This window comes from Carcharodon carcharias, chromosome 15, assembly GCF_017639515.1.
Source record: "Carcharodon carcharias isolate sCarCar2 chromosome 15, sCarCar2.pri, whole genome shotgun sequence".
Classification (NCBI taxonomy): Eukaryota; Metazoa; Chordata; class Chondrichthyes; order Lamniformes; family Lamnidae; genus Carcharodon; species Carcharodon carcharias.
In genome coordinates this window covers 54,495,839-54,514,545 of record NC_054481.1, presented here as the reverse complement: position 1 = coordinate 54,514,545, position 18,707 = coordinate 54,495,839, and the positions used below count along the sequence as shown (strand labels likewise).

Here is an 18,707-nt window from a genome sequence, read left to right as displayed (position 1 = left end):
CACTACCTTTTGTGGGTACGAGTACCTCCTGAGAGGAAATAATTTCTTTCTACCCTTATAAACCCCTTTAATCATCATACACACATCAATTAGATCACTCTTAATCTGCTAACTTCAAGCGAATAACCTCTAATAACTTAATTACTGGGGAGGTGGGGAGAGCCGAAATGGCAAACAGGCTTAGCTAAAGCTGGAATTTTGACATCTCACTTTTCTACTTCTATTAAAACAACATGCATTTATATTGCATCTTTAATGTAGTAAAATGTCCAGATATGCTTCCCAGGAATGTTACCAAAAAAGATTTGACACCAAGTCATCTAGGGAGATACTAAGGCAGTTGAAGTAGATTTTAAGAACTGCTTTATATTTAATCCTGAGTTCTTTCCATTTCGAAATATCAGTATCTAGACTTTGAAAGTGTACAGCAAAAGTGTAGTTGTTGCTCTATTTGAGATGAGCATCCTTATTTGAGGGCTTCATCAATGACCCATTCTGTTTATCCGATAAGTAACTGAGCAGTACAGACTCTGAGGACCATGCGTACGACCATGAGGTCCCTGCGTTGACCTGGTTTTGCGGATCTCAGTCAGCACAGTATATGGAGTGCGCTGCAACAGGCCTTTGCACTCAGGTTTAGGGAGAAGAGATAGGGTCTAGGTGTTTGGTCACTATCTAGCAACTTCTGACAAAATGTATAGGTGGTTGCTGAGAGTGGAATCTGGCTAGGTTGCATTAATATCCAGTTAGATAGCCAGTGAGCATAGACTTCCACAGCCTAGAACTGAATGGCTAACAGTGCTAGAAAGTGGCTGGCTGCTGTGGAAGTGTGCATCAACTTGAGTGTGTAATTGGAAGAGAGCAATAAATTGGTAAGTGTTGGGGGAATGTATCAAGTCTCTGCATCACTGCACTGATTGTCAATGGATAATTTTGAATACTTTTTCTAACAGAATTACGGGAGGTACTCCAGACTGATTGCTTCCTTCATCAATAAATGTGTGCATTTTATTCACAAGTTTATAACCTACAATGCAGCAGCAGCCGTCCCATTCCTTCAGAAACATTCAGATGTGCTCCAGTGAGTATTGCTTTTGCTATACTGAAGGTGAAATTGTTGGAAGGAGAGATTAAGGAAGAATGCATCATTAATGAGGGCAGTTGTCAATCCAAAATACCTGTTCCCTCCTGAACCCATCCCAAAAAGATTCAACACTTAGATGGTCAAATGGGTTGGCTTTTGAATTATCTACAATTTCTAGGCATTCCACTCAAAAACTGGATGTCTGGCATGGCTGTTAAATCAGAAGGTTCCTTTCTCATTGCATTTCATTGCGTGTAGGAAATACATGGGTCATATTGCAAACACCAAGCCCTGATCCCACCATGTATCTTGGCCATGTGTCTGACTTTGGATGGGAGTAGGGAAAAGGCAGCTATTTGGTTGGTGCTTGACCAAGGAATGAATGGCAGCTGCAGAGCAACATCCAGAAATAGATGGAGTTTAGGTTTGACCAAGTGGGATGGGGGTGGAACTCCAGATTTTGCCATTTGGACAGGAAAGAGACTGATTTGGGAACCAATTCATGCAGGCCATGTGTTGCAAGTTGAGGTTAACTGACACAACAGGAGTAGCTGAGCCTGAGACAAAGTGCATGTTATTTCAAGTCAGGTTCCTGTCCCTGATTATGACTCATAATTGCATCGTGATGGTGCGTGAAATGCAAGTCTGGCAAGAACAGGATCTAGCAGGTAGTAACACTTGCATGACCAACGCACGTGCATGATCAAGGGTCATTAAGTATCTGAGGACAAGTTTAGGAGCACAATACCCCTAATCTATAACCAGGGTAAATGATCACTCACATTGATTCTGGCTGTGTCTTTTTAGCAAAGCTATAGTGCTCTAATAAAGAAAGTCTTGCATTTCTATAGCACCTTTTAAATGTTACTACAAGCAACAAGAAATTCACAGGATTCTATGCTGAGATGAGCTATTTGCCACTTCTTTTACTGATGTTGGTGCATAGCAAATCTGCAGCAATGATCATCCACACAGTGAGTTTATAGATCTGGGCTGCACCTTACTGGAGGTAGGTGCCAGTGATTGGCCTCTGTCCAGCAATGACTAGGAGAAGCTGCACTCATTTGTCAAGTATGAATACGGGGTTGTCTGGGGCAGGGACGAAGATGCCTTTTTTTTTTCAAAAAGAGCCTTTGGAGGAAATACATCTCCATTCACCCACCACCCCCCACCAACCCCACCCTACCAATGAAATACAAAATCTCTTTTTTTTAAAAAACAAACTTCTTCCTTTTGACACATCATACAGTTACCTGTCACGGGAATATCCAGAGATGGCTCTGCTGAAGTCCCTGCTGGCTGGATTAACACTCCCGACCCGGAGCGGACTCATTGAGGAGAATGCAGAGGATGAGGATGGGGGTGAGTGCTGGTCTCCTGGTTAATATCCTTCTGGAAATCAAGTGCACTAAGCAGTTGCCAGTGGTGGGGGTTGGCATTGGGTGAGGGGAAGAGGGGTTTTTGTACCTGCTACGGAATCATTTCCATTAGAAGGTCCAGCTCTGCCATACCAGGCATAAGTGCAGTATTCTTCCAAAACTGCAGAGATATTAGTACATTGTTATCTAAGACTTTTAAAACAAAAAGGAACAACAGAAAGACTTGCATTTATTTAACATTTTGTGATCTTGGGCCACTCCAAAGTGTTTTATAGCCATTGAGGTGTAGTCACTATTGTAATGTAGGAAACCTGGCAGTCAATTTGCACACAGGAAGCTCTCATAAACAACAATGTTTTTTATTAGCTAAGTGGTTAAGGAATAAATATTGGCCAGCACACCGGGGAAAATTTCCCTCAGCCTCTTCAAAATAGTGGTATCTTTTCCATCCACTTGTGAAGCCTCCGTTTAGTATCTCAACCAAATGATGGCATCTTTGGCAGTGTAGCACTCCCTCAGTGCTGCATTGGAGTGGCAGTATTGCCTGTGTTTTTAAGTCTCTGACGTGTGATTTGAACCCCTAACCGTCTGACTCGGAGGCAAGAGTACGACCCGATGAGCAATGGCTGACACATTGAAATTGCTGAACCTCATTGTATCGCTGCAAAGTCTTCCCCCTTCCCCCTTTGTGCCCAATGGCTTAGTTTGATTGGCCGCAAGTTATGTTAGCCAATTTAACTGGGAGAGCTGGGGCAGTTTCTTTATTTTTTGTCTCTCTTTCAAACCCTTGAAATGATTTGAGCTTTACTTCTTAGTACAGAAGTCAGGGCTGCTGTCTGCCTGTGATATTTTCGACAAAGTGTGCAGACTTTGCATCACAGGTGGAATGAGCTTGTGGGCAGGGGATTCAACATTCCAAGAATTACAGGCGTAAACAGTATCTGGTCAGTCTGTGATGATCTGCCTAGCAGAGGCCTTCACCCTAGAGTGAGGAGCTTATGTTTGAGACCTCTCCAGGTTCTAAGCACATGTTCAAGTAAGAATTCTCTCTCTCTCTCACACTTACAGAGGAAGAAGCAACAGGTTCCCTCCCGCTGGTCAATTTCTCTGCCATAACACCACTGACCTCAGCTGAAGTGGCACCATACCTCCAAAAGATAGCGAGGGGGCGCGCTCTTGAAGGTAAGGCAATCAGTGAGGGATTAGACACAGCCCCTACACCAACCTGTAGATTTGAGTAGAAGCTGGATAAATACATGAGGGAGAAGAAAAGAAGGACATGATAGGCTACATTCTACGTAAGCTGCAATGCTAGTGCGCCCTTTGTATTTAAAAAAAAGACTTGCTTTTATATGGTGCCTTTCACAACTTCAGGATGTTGCAAAGTGCTTTACAGCCAATGAAGTACTTTTTCAAATGCAGTCAGCATTGTAATGCAGGAACTTAATGCAAAAAAGAGCGTAATTCAGAATGATTGGAACCTGCATACAGGATTCTTTGGATGAGAAGTTATTTCACACAGTGCCACTTCTAATTTGGAAATGACGACTCTGATGCCAAACAGCTGCACCATGCACAGATAGGACAGTACAGTAACGTGATGATCATGTTACTATACTGGCAATCCAGATATGTTCAAATTTGAGCATGTTATTTGGGGAATTTAAATTCAATTAATTAAATATATCAGAGTGAAAAGGAAGCATCATAATTGATGACCTTGTAACTACCGGAATATTGTAGGGAATCAAATCTGCTGTCCTTATCTGGGTCTGGCCTATATGTGAACCTCCAGATCGATACCAACGTGGTTGACTCTTAACTGCTGCCTGAAATGGTCTAGCAAGTCACTCTGTTTTATCAAAACCACTATAACAAAATGCAGTGGTTCATGAACATGACTTGCCACCACCTTCTAAATGACAATTAAGGATGGCCAATAAAAGCTGGCCTTACCAGCAATGTCCGCTGTAAATGAATGAATAAATAAAAAAAAGCACAGCTGACGTGATGCTAGGCTACCAAAATTGGGCAAAACAGATCCTGGCAATGCCTGCATTCTCCAGAAATAAGAAAAGGAATATGAAGCAGCAGGTTGGGCCCTGTAGTAGTGTAATTTAAAGGGCCAGGCACCGTGATTGCTGTTCTTGAGTGTCTGAAAGCAGGAACTCAGAAGAGGAATGTTGTATGAGGGAAAGTGTGTGGGGTGGGAGGTAAGAAGCCCATGGTCACACCATCAGTACTCATCATACCAGATAACATACTGAGGATGAGTTCTGATTGAGAAGTTGTCAGTGATGTCAGATGCTTTGGCTCTTGTCACAGCCGTCTCCATGATACAGAGAATCATCTCCGCTCTAGGGCTCAGGAAATGGGGACGACCTTGTCCTGACTGCTTCTGATCTCCTTTCTATTCTATCCATATTGTCCTGCAGGAGAGGGGGAGAATTTCAGTGGTTGTTTAGCACTGTGCTTGAGTGATGTACCTGCCACACCTGAGTAGTTGGAGGTGTGTAGAGGCAGCAAGAGATGGGTGTGAGGCAGTCAGCTTTGGTAGTTTGAGGGTTAAGTGGAGTATCTGGATGTTAGGTGTGATTCCTGAGTGCCAGGGATTGTTGCTGGGTTAATGCTGGCCATGTGGTGCATTGAACAGCGTGAGACACTGACGTGGTGTTTAAGGGATGTAGAGATACATTCACTGATGTTGAATGCCTCTTGTGGCACAGCTGCCAGGACCATGCATCCAGATTCTGAGAGTTGACTTTCCTGGCCATGTGCTCCCATTTTCTTCTGAGTGGTCCTTGTGGGTCTCCTACTTCTGCCTTCCTCTCCGCTGTGGGACCATGTCATCTCTCCTCCTGCCCACCCGCGCCAATAATGCCTCCAGCACCACGTCGGTCAGTCTGGATTCTTCAGTCTGTCCTGGTGTTCGTTTTTTAAAAGAATTTCCATTTGCACCAATCCCTTTTTCCACCTTATCTATAAGAGGCAGCCTGCTTTTAAGAGAAAGCAGTCTGTCTGAACTGCGTGATAAGCAAACAGTGCTGCTAGCAACAAATGCTGCGTCCGAAGTGCGCTAGCAGCTTTGCAAAGAAGAGACCAGAGGTGGAGGCCCAGGACCTCGCTCCAAAATCATGCAAATGAGGAAGTAGATCATTTTTTTTGTCATGCCAACCTCAAAATGGGCACAGGCAAAATATGAATCGTAAGGCCCCCCCACCCAGAAATCAGTGTGGTTGAAGTTTGCACCCTTTAACTTTATTTGCTTTGATAGTTTCATAGAGTAGGAGAGAGGTTGTGGTAAATTGAGATTTGGACGCTGTTTAAGCATAAGCCCCAATCTTCTGAGCTGCAGCATTGATCGTCAGATTACTGCTGTGATTAAAAATGCTGCTGGGCATTTCTATCAGGGTCATCTAAGCCTGGCTCCCATATAAATGCACAGTGCAGCATCCAATGGGGAGCTCCGTTGGGGTGGAATCAGGGCAGTACAGAACACCCAGAAGTTAGACTAGGTTTTATTCTGCCTAACATTTCCTGGGTAATTAGTCAGGTAAATACCCTGGAACTGTCCAAACTCTCCAACTCTAACTCAGAATGGAGACATTCATGGAGGCACCTGTGGAAGTTGAAACTTCCTGGGCAGTCCCCACGGAGGTCCATGACACAGGACTTCCACAGCGTCCCGATATGCATCTTCAGTCATAGGTTTGGTCTTCGATGATCCAAAGACTGGAAGATTTGGCCTGTGGTCTTATTTTTGTCCCCTGCCCTCCCCCCTCCCTTTTGGCACCTAGAGACACCCGTCTGCTTGGCTGTGTAGATCTGCCCATTGGTTGCCTTTGGGTGTGGGTATAAGCAAAGGTTTGCAGCTTCAGAAAGTCTCCTGCTCATCAGTCAGAGTCAGGCTGGCTGCAAACACTGTTGTGCTTTGTCATGTATTCTCCCCTCTGCAGCAACAACTTGCATTTATATAGAGATGTTTATGTAGAAAAAACATCCCAAGGTGCTTCTCAGAAGCATTATTAAACACTATTTAACACCAAGCTACGCAAGGACAAATGGCCAAAAGCTTGATAAAAGAAATGGGTTTTAATGAGCCTCTTAAAGGGATAGAGGCCATGAAATGATTTGAAAGCAAGGATGCAAATTTTTAAATGGGGACATTGCTGGACGAGGAGCCTGGGTAGGTCAGTGAGCACTCTGAATGGTTTGATGTGTTCCGTAACATGTCTCTGTTTGACTGTTCAGATATTCTGGAAGTCCTGAATGATATTGATGAGATGTCAAAACGTCGTGTGGAGGTCCTCTCCTTCTTTACTGTAAGTAGAAAATAAACTAATTGTCTCTCAAAGCAAACAAGATTCAACCACAGTTTGCCTGCAGCATTTAATTAGCTACAGAACTGTATAATGCTCTGCGCTCTGCTAACAAGTGGAGCTGACTGATTTTGATTGCAGCTAATAATGTCTCTAGCTGTGAATTGTCGGTGCACAGCCTTCAACAGAAAGCTGTTGTAAATATTGAAGCTGTCTGATGTATTTGCATTGGCAGCAGTGGTGTGATTTAAATGAGACAGTTCTATCCCTCTCTTGCTCTCTCACTCTCTTGGTGATGCCTTAAGCCCTGTGCCACCACAGTTTACAGACCCTAGTTATAAAAGCTGGTATCTTGTCAATTTTTCTGGCTATAAACTGGCTGAACACTGGGCCCCACCCATAGAGACCATAAATGTTTCTATCCGTACTGTTAGAATAACTTGGTCCTTGGACCTCAGGATCAAAATAAATGTTTGGGTAATGGAGTGGATTGTGCATTTAAGTACACAAACAGTGTTCTACACTGACCAGTAGATTCACAGGATGCACTATAACTCTATCTGACCAGATGTTGGCACACATCACAATAATGCCAATTAAAGCCCTAATTTTATCCTAACCCACCCAGCAAGGATGTTGTTTTAGTAGGATGCCCAATTCATTGAAGTCAACTGAGTAAAATTAGGCAGGGTTTAAATCTGAGGCCTGACCCTAAGCTAGCTCCCATTCCCTTTGGGTGAGTTCGGTTTTTAGAACTTTAAACTGAAAAGGCGGAGTAAGTGAAGCAGATTTATAAGTCTAAAAAGAAAAGTCAAGGCCACAGAGCAGTATAGCTTTTTAGGCAAAGATGAGCAAAGTGTGACAGAAAGGGACAAATGCCCATGGTGCATCAATGAGCAAGGTCAAATCAGGAAAAATTGTAAAAAGTTAAAATTTAGGGTGCTTTATCTGAATATATGAAACATTGATAACAAGATGGATGAGTTAATGACTTAAGATAAATGGGAACAACAGGCCAGTGTTATAGCCATTACAGAGATATGGTTCCATGGTAACTGAAGTTAGGAATAACATATTCCAATGTGAAAAAGACAGACAAAATGGATAAGTGGGATCGTGATATCCCTCATAATAAAGGACGACATAAGGACAATGTTGAGGAAGGCTCTTGGCTTGGAAGATCAGAAGAATAATCAGTGGAGATAAGAAATAACAAGGGCCAGAAAATGCTTTTGGGAGGAGTTTTAGGCCCTCTAACAGTAGCTATACCTGTTAAACAGAATATTAAGAAAAAAAAAGACTCATAAAGACAATGTAATAATTGTTGAGGGGCTTTAATCATCTTACAGCCTAGGAAAATCAAATTGGCAAGAGTGATTTGGAGGACGAATTCATTGCATTTGAGACACTTTCCTAGAACAACACATTGTAGAACTAACCGGGAAGAGGCTAATTTACATCTTATTTTGTGTAATAAGATAGAGACTGAGACAGAAGAAATCATAATGGGGAATAAGGAAATGGCAGAGTGGTTAAACAAATATTTTGTGCCTACCTTCACAATAGAAGACAAAAATACAATGGGGAACCAAGGGTTTAATGAGAGTGAGGAGCTTGAAGTAATTAATATAAGTAAAGAAAGAGTGCTGCAGAAATTAATAGGACTGAAAGTCTACAAATCCCCTGGACCTGACACGCTGGACTGGGAGAATTTTAGAATTCAGCAAAGAAGGACCAAGAAAATAATAAGGGAAGAGAGAAGAAAATATGAGGATATACTAGCAAGAGACAAAAGAAAATTGGAAACGTTTCTGTAGGTATGTAAATGGGAAGAGATTAGCAAATGTAAACATGGGCCCATTAGAGTCAGAGACAGGTGAAATTATAATGGGGAATAAGGAAATGACAAGAGATAGTAAAGGAATACTTGTATCTGTTGTCATGGTGAAAAGACACAAATAAGGAACTTAATGAAATAAGTAAAGAAATAGTAAAGGAAAAATTAATGATATTAAGTAGCAACAAATCCCTGAACTTGATGACCTGCAGAGATAGCTGCAGAGGTAATGAATGAATTGATTTTGATCTTCCAGAATTCCTTAGATTCTAGAATAGTTCCCAAGGAATGGAATTTAGCAAACATAACACTGCTACTTAAGAAAGGAGGAAGAGAGAAAAGAAAGGAGGAAGAGAGAAAATGGGAACCAAAGGCCAGTTAGACTAACATCAGTAGTGGACAAAATGCAACAATCAGTTAATGGAATATGATTAAGTAGAGTCAACATGGATTTACAAAGGGAAAATTGTATTTGACAAATCTGTTTTCTGAGCGTCTAATAAGATGGATAAGGGGGAACCAGTGGATAATAGTGTATTTTGAATTACAAAAATCATTCAGTAAGATGCCACATTAGAGGTTATTACACAAAATTGGAATTCCCGGGATAGGGAATAATGGCCCAGAGGTTGTGGTGCCAATGACAGCGAAAACTGAGAAATTTGCCACAATTCAGTGCCATAATGGTGCTGGACTTGTCATGCGTAACCTTAAGCTGATTGCTCAGCGCTAATACCAGTATTTACGTGGATTTATTTAGGGCTGAACCTAGTACGTGTAGAGCCTATTCAGGAGCATAGCCCTTTAAGTCAACAGGAGCGTAAATACACTCCCACTCCTCTGACACCCGCCACCCCATCCTCTCCAGCTCGTCTAGTTCTGCTCCCCAACATCTGCCCAGGACGCCGGCTCCTCAGTTCCACTGATGTCAGAATTAGTGTTTGATGGAGGAGAGAAACCAAAGACTGATGGGCGGGGCCAGGGTTGGTGGAGAGGAACCGGGGGGAAATGGATCCAGAGGGTCCAGGAGCTGCAATTAAAAGCGCATAATTTAACTTGCCTGTCATTGAGCTGAAGACGGACTTCAAGGGACATGTCTTCAGCTCGTAATGTCAGGAAGTGTGGCTTCATTGGCTATCTGCCACGCCACCAGAGCCCTCCAACATGTTCTTCGTTGGACCCATACAGCAGCCGGGAGAGCAAGTGAGGGTATAAAATGCAATGTATCCAAGTTGGCTGATGATACAAAGTTAGAAGGGAAAGTAAGCAGTGAGCAGAATGCAAAGAGTCTACATGGGAAATGGAGAGGTTGGACTAGAGGGCAAGACAATGGCAGATGGAATACAACATGGTGATGTTTGAAGTTATCCACTTTGGTGCAAAAAATAAAAAAGACAAAGTTTTTTTTAATGGTGAGAGACTGGGAAATGTTTCCATTTAGAGGGAGCTGGGTGTCCTTGTACACAATTTGCAGAAAGTTAGCATGCAGGTACAGCTGGCAATTAGAAGGCAAATTGTATGTTAGATTTCATTACAAAGGGATTGGAGTATAAGGGGGGGAGCGGGAGATTCGGGGAGGTTATGGCGTAATGGTAATGTCTCTGGACTATTAATCCAGAGGCCCATGGTAATGTTCTGGGGACATGGGCTCAAATCCCACCATGGCAGCTGGTGGAATCTAAAATCAATTAATAAATCTGGAATTAAAAGCTAATCCCAGTAATGGTGACCATGAAATCATTGTCGATTGTTGTAAAAACCAATCTAGTTCACTAATGTCCTGCTGTCCTTACCTGGTCTGGTCTACATGGAACTCCAGACCCACAGCAATGTGGTTTACTCTTAAATGCCCTCTGAAATGGCCTAGCAAGCCACTCAGTTATATCAAAACAAAAACAGAATTACCTGGAAAAACTCAGCAGGTCTGGCAGCATCGGCGGAGAAGAAAAGAGTTGATGTTTTGAGTCCTCATGACCCTTCGACAGAACTAGGTGAATCCCAGGAAGGGTTGAAATATAAGCTGGTTTAAGGTGGTAGGGGGTGGGGGGATGTGTTGGGTGGGGGGGAGAGAAGTGGAGGGGGGTGGTGTGGTTGTAGGCAAAAGCAGTGATAGAAGCAGATCATCAAAAGATGTCACAGACGGCAGAACAAAAGAACACATAGGTGTCGAAGTTGGTGATATTATCTAAACGAATGTGCTAATTAAGAATGGATGGTAGGGCACTCAAGGTATAGCTCTAGTGGGGGTGGGGGGAGCATAAAAGATTTAAAAATATTTAAAAATAATGGAAATAGGAGGGAAAAAGAAAAATCTATATAATCTATTGGAAAAAAACAAAAAGAAGGGGGAAGAAACAAAAGGGGGGTGGGGATGGAGGAGGGAGGTCAAGACCTAAAGTTGTTGAATTCAATATTCAGTCCGGAAGGCTGTAAAGTGCCTAGTCGGAAGATGAGGTGTTGTTCCTCCAGTTTGCGTTGGGCTTCACTGAAACAATGCAGCAAGCCAAGGACAGACATGTGGGCAAGAGAGCAGGGTGGAGTGTTGAAATGGCAAGCGACAGGGAGGTTTGGGTCATTCTTGCAGACAGAACGCAGGTGTTCTGCAAAGCGGTCGCCCAGTTTATGTTTGGTCTCTCCAATGTAGAGGAGACCGCATTGGGAGCAACGAATGCAGTAGACTAAGTTGGGGGAAATGCAAGTGAAATGTTGCTTCACTTGAAAGGAGTGTTTGGGCCTTTGGACGGTGAGGAGAGAGGAAGTGAAGGGGCAGGTGTTACATCTTTTGCGTGGGCATGGGGTGGTGCCATAGGTGGGGGTTGGGGAGTAGGGGGTGATAGAGGAGTGGACCAGGGTGTCCCGGAGGGAACGATCCCTACGGAATGCCGACAGTGGGGGTGAAGGGAAGATGTGTTTGGTAGTGGCATCATGCTGGAGTTGGCGTAAATGATGGAGGATGGTCCTTCGAATGCGGAGGCTGGTGGGGTGATAAGTGAGGACAAGGGGGACCCTATCATGTTTCTGGGAGGGAGGAGAAGGCGTGAGGGTGGATGCGCGGGAGATGGGCCGGACACGGTTGAGGGCCCTGTCAACGACCGTGGGTGGAAAACCTCGGTTAAGGAAGAAGGAGGACATGTCAGAGGAACTGTTTTTGAAGGTAGCATCATCGGAACAGATGCGACGGAGGCGAAGGAACTGAGAGAATTGGATGGAGTCCTTACAGGAAGCGGGGTGTGAGGAGCTGTAGTCAAAGTAGCTGTGGGAGTCGGTAGGCTTGTAATGGATATTGGTGGACAGTCTATCACCAGAGATTGAGACAGAGAGGTTAAGGAAGGGAAGGGAAGTGTCAGAGATGGTCCATGTGAAAATGATGGAGGGGTGGAGATTGGAAGCAAAATTAATAAATTTTTCCAAGCCCCGACGAGAGCATGAAGCAGCACCGAAGTAATCATCGATGTACCAGAGAAAGAGTTGTGGAAGGGGGCCGGAGTAGGACTGGAACAAGGAATGTTCCACCTACCCCATAAAGAGACAGGCATAGCTGGGGCCCATGCGGGTACCCATAGCCGCACCTTTTATTTGGAGGAAGTGAGAGGAGTTGAAGGAGAAATTGTTCAGTGTGAGAACAAGTTCAGCCAGATGGAGGAGAGTAGTGGTGGATGGGGATTGTTCGGGCCTCTGTTCGAGGAAGAAGCTAAGGGCCCTCAGACCATTCTGGTGGAGGATGGAGGTGTAGAGGGATTGGACGTCCATGGTGAAGAGGAAGCGGTTGGGGCCAGGGAACTGGAAATTGTTGATGTGACGTAAGGTGTCAGAGGAATCACAGATGTAGGTGGGAAGGGACTGGACAAGGGGAGAGAGAAGGGAGTCAAGATAATGAGAGATGAGTTCTGTGGGGCAGGAGCAAGCTGACACGATCGGTCTACCGGGACAGTTCTGTTTGTGGATTTTGGGTAGGAGGTAGAAGCGGGCCGTCCGAGGTTGGGCGACTATCAGGTTGGAAGCTGTGGGAGGAAGATCCCCAGAGGAGATGAGGTCAGTGACAGTCCTGGAAACAATGGCTTTATGTTCAGTGGTGGGGTCATGGTCCAGGGAGAGGTAGGAGGAAGTGTCTGTGAGTTGACGCTCAGCCTCCGTGAGGTAGAGGTCAGTGCACCAGACAACAACAGCACCACCCTTGTCAGCGGGTTTGATGACGATGTCAGGGTTGGACCTGAGAGATTGGAGTGCAGTAAGTTCAGCGAGAGAGAGATTAGAATGGGTGAGAGGAGCAGAGAAATTGAGACGATTAATGTCGCGCTGACAGTTCTCAATGAAAAGATCAAGAGAAGGTAAGAATCCAGAGGGAGGGGTCCAGGTGGAGGGAGAATATTGGAGGTGGGTGAAAGGATCCATTGAACGGGGAGAGGACTCCTGCCCAAAGAAGTGAGCACGGAGACGAAGACGGCGGAAGAAGAGTTCAGCATCGTGCCGAGCCCGAAATTCATTAAGGTGAGGGCGTAGGGGTATGAAACTAAGTCCTTTGCTGAGCACTGAATGTTCAGCATCGGCGAGGGGAAGGTCAGGGGGTATAAGACGGCCCGCTTCTACCTCCTACCCAAAATCCACAAATAGAACTGTCCCGGTAGACCGATCGTGTCAGCTTGCACCTGCCCCACAGAACTCATCTCTCGTTATCTTGACTCTCTTCTCTCTCCCCTTGTCCAGTCCCTTCCCACCTACATCCATGATTCCTCTGACACCTTACGTCACATCAACAATTTCCAGTTCCCTGGCCCCAACCGCTTCCTCTTCACCATGGACGTCCAATCCCTCTACACCTCCATCCCCCACCAGGATGGTCTGAGGGCCCTTAGCTTCTTCCTCGAACAGAGGCCCGAACAATCCCCATCCACCACTACTCTCCTCCGTCTGGCTGAACTTGTTCTCACACTGAACAATTTCTCCTTCAACTCCTCTCACTTCCTCCAAATAAAAGGTGTGGCTATGGGTACCCGCATGGGCCCCAGCTATGCCTGTCTCTTTATGGGGTATGTGGAACATTCCTTGTTGCAGTCCTACTCCGGCCCCCTTCCACAACTCTTTCTCCGGTACATCGATGATTACTTCGGTGCTGCTTCATGCTCTCGTCGGGGCTTGGAAAAATTTATTAATTTTGCTTCCAATCTCCACCCCTCCATCATTTTAACATGGTCCATCTCTGACACTTCCCTTCCCTTCCCTGACCTCTCTGTCTCAATCTCTGGTGATAGACTGTCCACCAATATCCATTACAAGCCTACCGACTCCCACAGCTACCTTGACTACAGCTCCTCACACCCCGCTTCCTGTAAGGACTCCATCCAATTCTCTCGGTTCCTTCGCCTCCGTCGCATCTGTTCCGATGATGCTACCTTCAAAAACAGTTCCTCTGACATGTCCTCCTTCTTCCTTAACCGAGCTTTTCCACCCACGGTCGTTGACAGGGCCCTCAACCGTGTCCGGCCCATCTCCCGCGCATCCGCTCTCACGCCTTCTCCTCCCTCCCAGAAACATGGTTGGGTCCTCCTTGTCCTCACTTATCACCCCATCAGCCTCCTCATTCGAAGGATCATCCTCCATCATTTACGCCAACTCCAGCATGATGCCACTACCAAACACATCTTCCCTTCACCCCCACTGTCGGCATTCCGTAGGGATCGTTCCCTCCGGGACACCCTGGTCCACTCCTCTATCACCCCCTACTCCCCAACCCCCACCTATGGCACCACCCCATGCCCACGCAAAAGATGTAACACCTGCCCCTTCACTTCCTCTCTCCTCACCGTCCAAGGGCCCAAACACTCCTTTCAAGTGAAGCAACATTTCACATGCATTTCCCCCAACTTAGTCTACTGCATTCTTTGCTCCCAGTGCGGTCTCCTCTACATTGGAGAGACCAAATGTAAACTGGGCGACCGCTTTGCAGAACACCTGCGTTCTGTCCGCAAGAATGACCCAAACCTCCCTGTCGCTTGCCATTTCAACACTCCACCCTGCTCTCTTGCCCACTTGTCTGTCCTTGGCTTGCTGCATTATTTCAGTGAAGCCCAACGCAAACTGGAGGAACAACACCTCATCTTCCGACTAGGCACTTTACAGCCCTCCGGACTGAATATTGAATTCAACAACTTTAGGTCTTGACCTCCCTCCTCCATCCCCACCCCCCTTTTGTTTCTTCCCCCTTCTTTTTGTTTTTTTCCAATAAATTATATAGATTTTTCTTTTTCCCTCCTATTTCCATTATTTTTAAATATTTTTAAATCTTTTATGCTCCCCCCACCCCCACTAGAGCTATACCTTGAGTGCCCTACCATCCATTCTTAATAAGCACAGTCGTTTAGATAATATCACCAACTTCGACACCTATGTGTTCTTTTGTTCTGCCGTCTGTGACATCTTTTGATGATCTGCTTCTATCACTGCTTTTGCCTACAACCACACCACCCCCCTCCACTTCTCTCCCCCCACCCAACACATCCCTCCACCCCCTACCACCTTAAACCAGCTTATATTTCAACCCTTCCTGGGATTCACCTAGTTCTGTCGAAGGGTCATGAGGACTCGAAACGTCAACTCTTTTCTTCTCCGCCGATGCTGCCAGACCTGCTGAGTTTTTCCAGGTAATTCTGTTTTTGTTTTGTTTTGTATTTCCAGCATCCGCAGTTTTTTGTTTTTGTTTTTATCACTCAGTTATATCAGCCACTAGAGAAAAGTTGATGTTGAATGAAACCAGACAGACCACCTGGCATCAACCTAGGCGCTGGAAGCGACAATGGTACACCCAGGCCTGTCGACCCTGCAAAGTGCTCCTTGCTAACATCTGGGGGTTTGTGCCAGAATTGGGAGAAGTGTTCCACAGACTAGTCAAGCAACAGCCTGACATAGTCATATTTACAGAATCATACCTTGAAGACAATGTCCCGTACGCCACCATCACCATCCCGGATATGGCCTGCCCCTTCGACAGGACAGACCCACCAGAGATGGTGGCGTAATAGTGTACACGCCTTCAACATTGACTCTGGACCCCTTGAGGTCTCATAGCATCAGGTTAAATATGGGCAAGGGAACTGCCTGCTGATTGCAATGTACCGCTGCGCGCGCACAGACATCCACACACACACACACACACACACACACACACACAAAAACACCCAACCCCGCCCCCCCCCCCCCCCACCCCATATGACCCAGCTGATGAATCAGTACTTCTCCATCTTGAGTACCACTTGGAGGAAGCATCAGGGGTGGCAAGCACACACTCTGGGTGGGGACTTCAATATCCATCACCAAGAGTGGTTCAGTAGCACCACAACTGACTGATCTGGCTGAGTCTTAAAGGACATAGTTACTAGACTGTGTTTGCGGCAGGTAGTGAGGGAACCAACATGAGGGAAAAACCTTCTCTGACCTCTTCTTCACCAGTCTATCTGTCGCAAATGCATTTGTCCATAACAATATCGATAGGAATGACCACTGCACAGTCCTTATGGAGATGAAGTCCCTTCGTCACATTGAGGATACCCCCCCATCGTGTTGTGTGGTACCTACCACTGTACTAAATGGGATAGATTTGAACAGATATAGCAGCTCAAAACTGGACATCCATGAGGTGCTGTGGGCCATCAGCAACAGCAGAATTGTATTCAACCATAATTTGTAACTCTCAATCTGCCATGTTCCCCCACTCTACCATTACCATCAAGCGGGGGGTCAACCCTGATTCAATGAAGAGTGCAGGAGGGCATGCCAGGAGCAGCAACTGGTGTACCTAAAAATGACCTGTCAACCTGGCGAAGCAAGAACACAGAACTACTTTCATGTCAAACAGCAGAAGCAGCTTGCAATAGACAGCTAAGTGATCCCACAACCAGCTTTGCAGTCCTGCTATATACAGTCATGAATGGTGGTGGACAATTAAACAACCAACTGGAGGAGGAGGCTCCACAAATATCCTCATCCTCAATGATGGGGACCCCAACACGTCAGTGTAAAGACAAGGCTGAAGCATTTGCAGTCATCTTCAGCCAGAAGTGCTAAGTGGATGATCCATCTCTGCTTCCTCCGGAGGTCCTCATCACAAGTGCCAGTCTTCAGCCAATTTGATTCACTCCATGTGATATCAAGAAACAGCTGAAGGCACTGGATACTGCAAAGGCTATGGGCCCTGACAATATTCCAGCAATAGTATTGAAGAAACGAAAATAAAAATAGCTGGAAAAACTCAGCAGGTCTGACAGCATCTGCGGAGAGGAATACAGTTAACGTTTTGAGTGCATATGACTCTTCATCAGAACTGAGAAAATATAGAAATGAGGTGAAATGTAAGCTGGTTGATGGGGGTGGGACAGGTAGAGCTGGATAGAGGGCCAGTGATAGGTGGAGGCAAAGAAGAGATTGCCAAAATGTCAAAGACAAAAGGACAAAGGGGTGTTGATGATGGTGATATTAGCTAAGGAATGTGTTAATGGTGACATTAAGGATAGAAAGCAGGACAAGCAAGTGACAGCCCTAGTGGGGGTGGGGTGGGGGGAAGGGATCGAAATAGCTGAAAGGTGGAGATGAAACAATGGATGGAAATACATTTAAAAATAACGGAAATAGGAGGGAAAAGAAAAATATATTTTAAAAATTATAAATTATTGGAAAAAGGGGGATCAGAAAGTGAGTGGGATGGAGGAGGGAGTTCATGATCTGAAGTTGTTGAACTTCAATAGTATTGAAGACTTGGGCCAGAACTAGCTGCATCACTAGACAAGCTGTTGCAATACAGATATAACACTGGCATTTACCCAGCAATGTGGAAAATTGCCCAAGTATGTCCTATCCATAAAAAGTCCAATTATTGCCCCATTATTGTACCCTCGACTGTCAGCAAAGGAAGGGGTCACCGACAGTGCTATCAAGCAGCGCTTAACTGGGCTATAACCTGGTTTCTGATACTTAGTTTGGGTTCTACATGGGCCACTCAGCTCCTGACCTCGTTATAGCCTTGTTCCAAACATGAACAAAAGAGGTGAGGTGAGAGTGACTGCCCTTGATATCAAGGCAGCATTTGACCAAGTGTGGCATCAAGAAACCCTAGCAAAACTGGAGTCATTGGGAATTGGGGTGTAAAGTTCTCCACTGGTTGGAGACATACCCAGCACAAAGGAAGATAGTTGTGGCTTTTGGGGGATTAATCATCTCAGCCCCACGACATTGCTACAGGAGTTCCTCAGGTTAATGTTCTAGGCCCAACTGTTCAACCATCTTCAGCTGTTTCATCAATGACCTTCCCTCCATCATAAGGTCAGAAGTGAGGATATTTGTGCAATCATCAACAACGTTCATCACCATTTGTCACTCCTCATACTGAGGCAATCTGTGCCTATCCACAACAAGACCTGGACAACACTCAGGCTTCAGCTGCTAAGTGTCAAGTAACTTACGCCACACAAGTGTCAGGCAATAACCGTCACCAACAAGAGAGAACCTAACCATCTCCTCTTGACATCCAACGGCACTACCATCGCTGAATCCCCTTCTAGCAACATCCTGGAGGTTGCCATTGACCAGAAACTGAACTGGACCAGCCAACTAACTAATGTTAGAGAAGGTCAGAAGCCGGGAATTCTGCAGCGAGTAACTCAGTTCCTGACTCCCCAAAGCCTGTTCACCATCTACAAGGCTCAAGTCAGCAGTGTGCTGGAATACTCTGCACTTGCTTGGGTAACTGCAGCTCCAACAATGCTCAAAGTAGCTCATCAACATCCAGCACAAAGCAACCTGCTTGATTGGCACTCCATCCACCATTTTAAACGCTCATTCCTTCCACCACCAACACACAGTGGCAGCAGTGTGTGTCTACACGACCCACTCCGTAACTCACCAGGGCTCTCTTGATGGCACCTACCAAGCCTGTGACCTCTATCACCTAGAAGGGCAAGGGCAGCAGATGCATGGGAACACCACTACCTGCAAGTTCCCTCTAAGCCACACACTATCCAGGCTTGGAGGTATATTGCTGTTCCTTTATTGTCGCTAGGTCAAAATCCTGGAACTCCCTCCCAAACAACACGTTGGGTATA

The 18,707-nt window shown here is 45.5% G+C and overlaps 1 protein-coding gene across 2 annotated transcripts in view; it reads left to right on the top strand.

The window, feature by feature from the left end:
* Positions 1 to 18,707, top strand: part of ints1 (integrator complex subunit 1) — a 109,685-nt gene that overhangs the window by 84,167 nt on the left and 6,811 nt on the right. For both annotated transcript variants that reach the window (XM_041206704.1, XM_041206705.1), the window contains exons 42-45: positions 954 to 1,081; positions 2,334 to 2,446; positions 3,532 to 3,645; positions 6,715 to 6,785. In XM_041206704.1, coding sequence (XP_041062638.1) covers positions 954 to 1,081; positions 2,334 to 2,446; positions 3,532 to 3,645; positions 6,715 to 6,785 — 426 coding nt within the window. The remainder of the gene's footprint in view (positions 1 to 953; positions 1,082 to 2,333; positions 2,447 to 3,531; positions 3,646 to 6,714; positions 6,786 to 18,707) is intronic.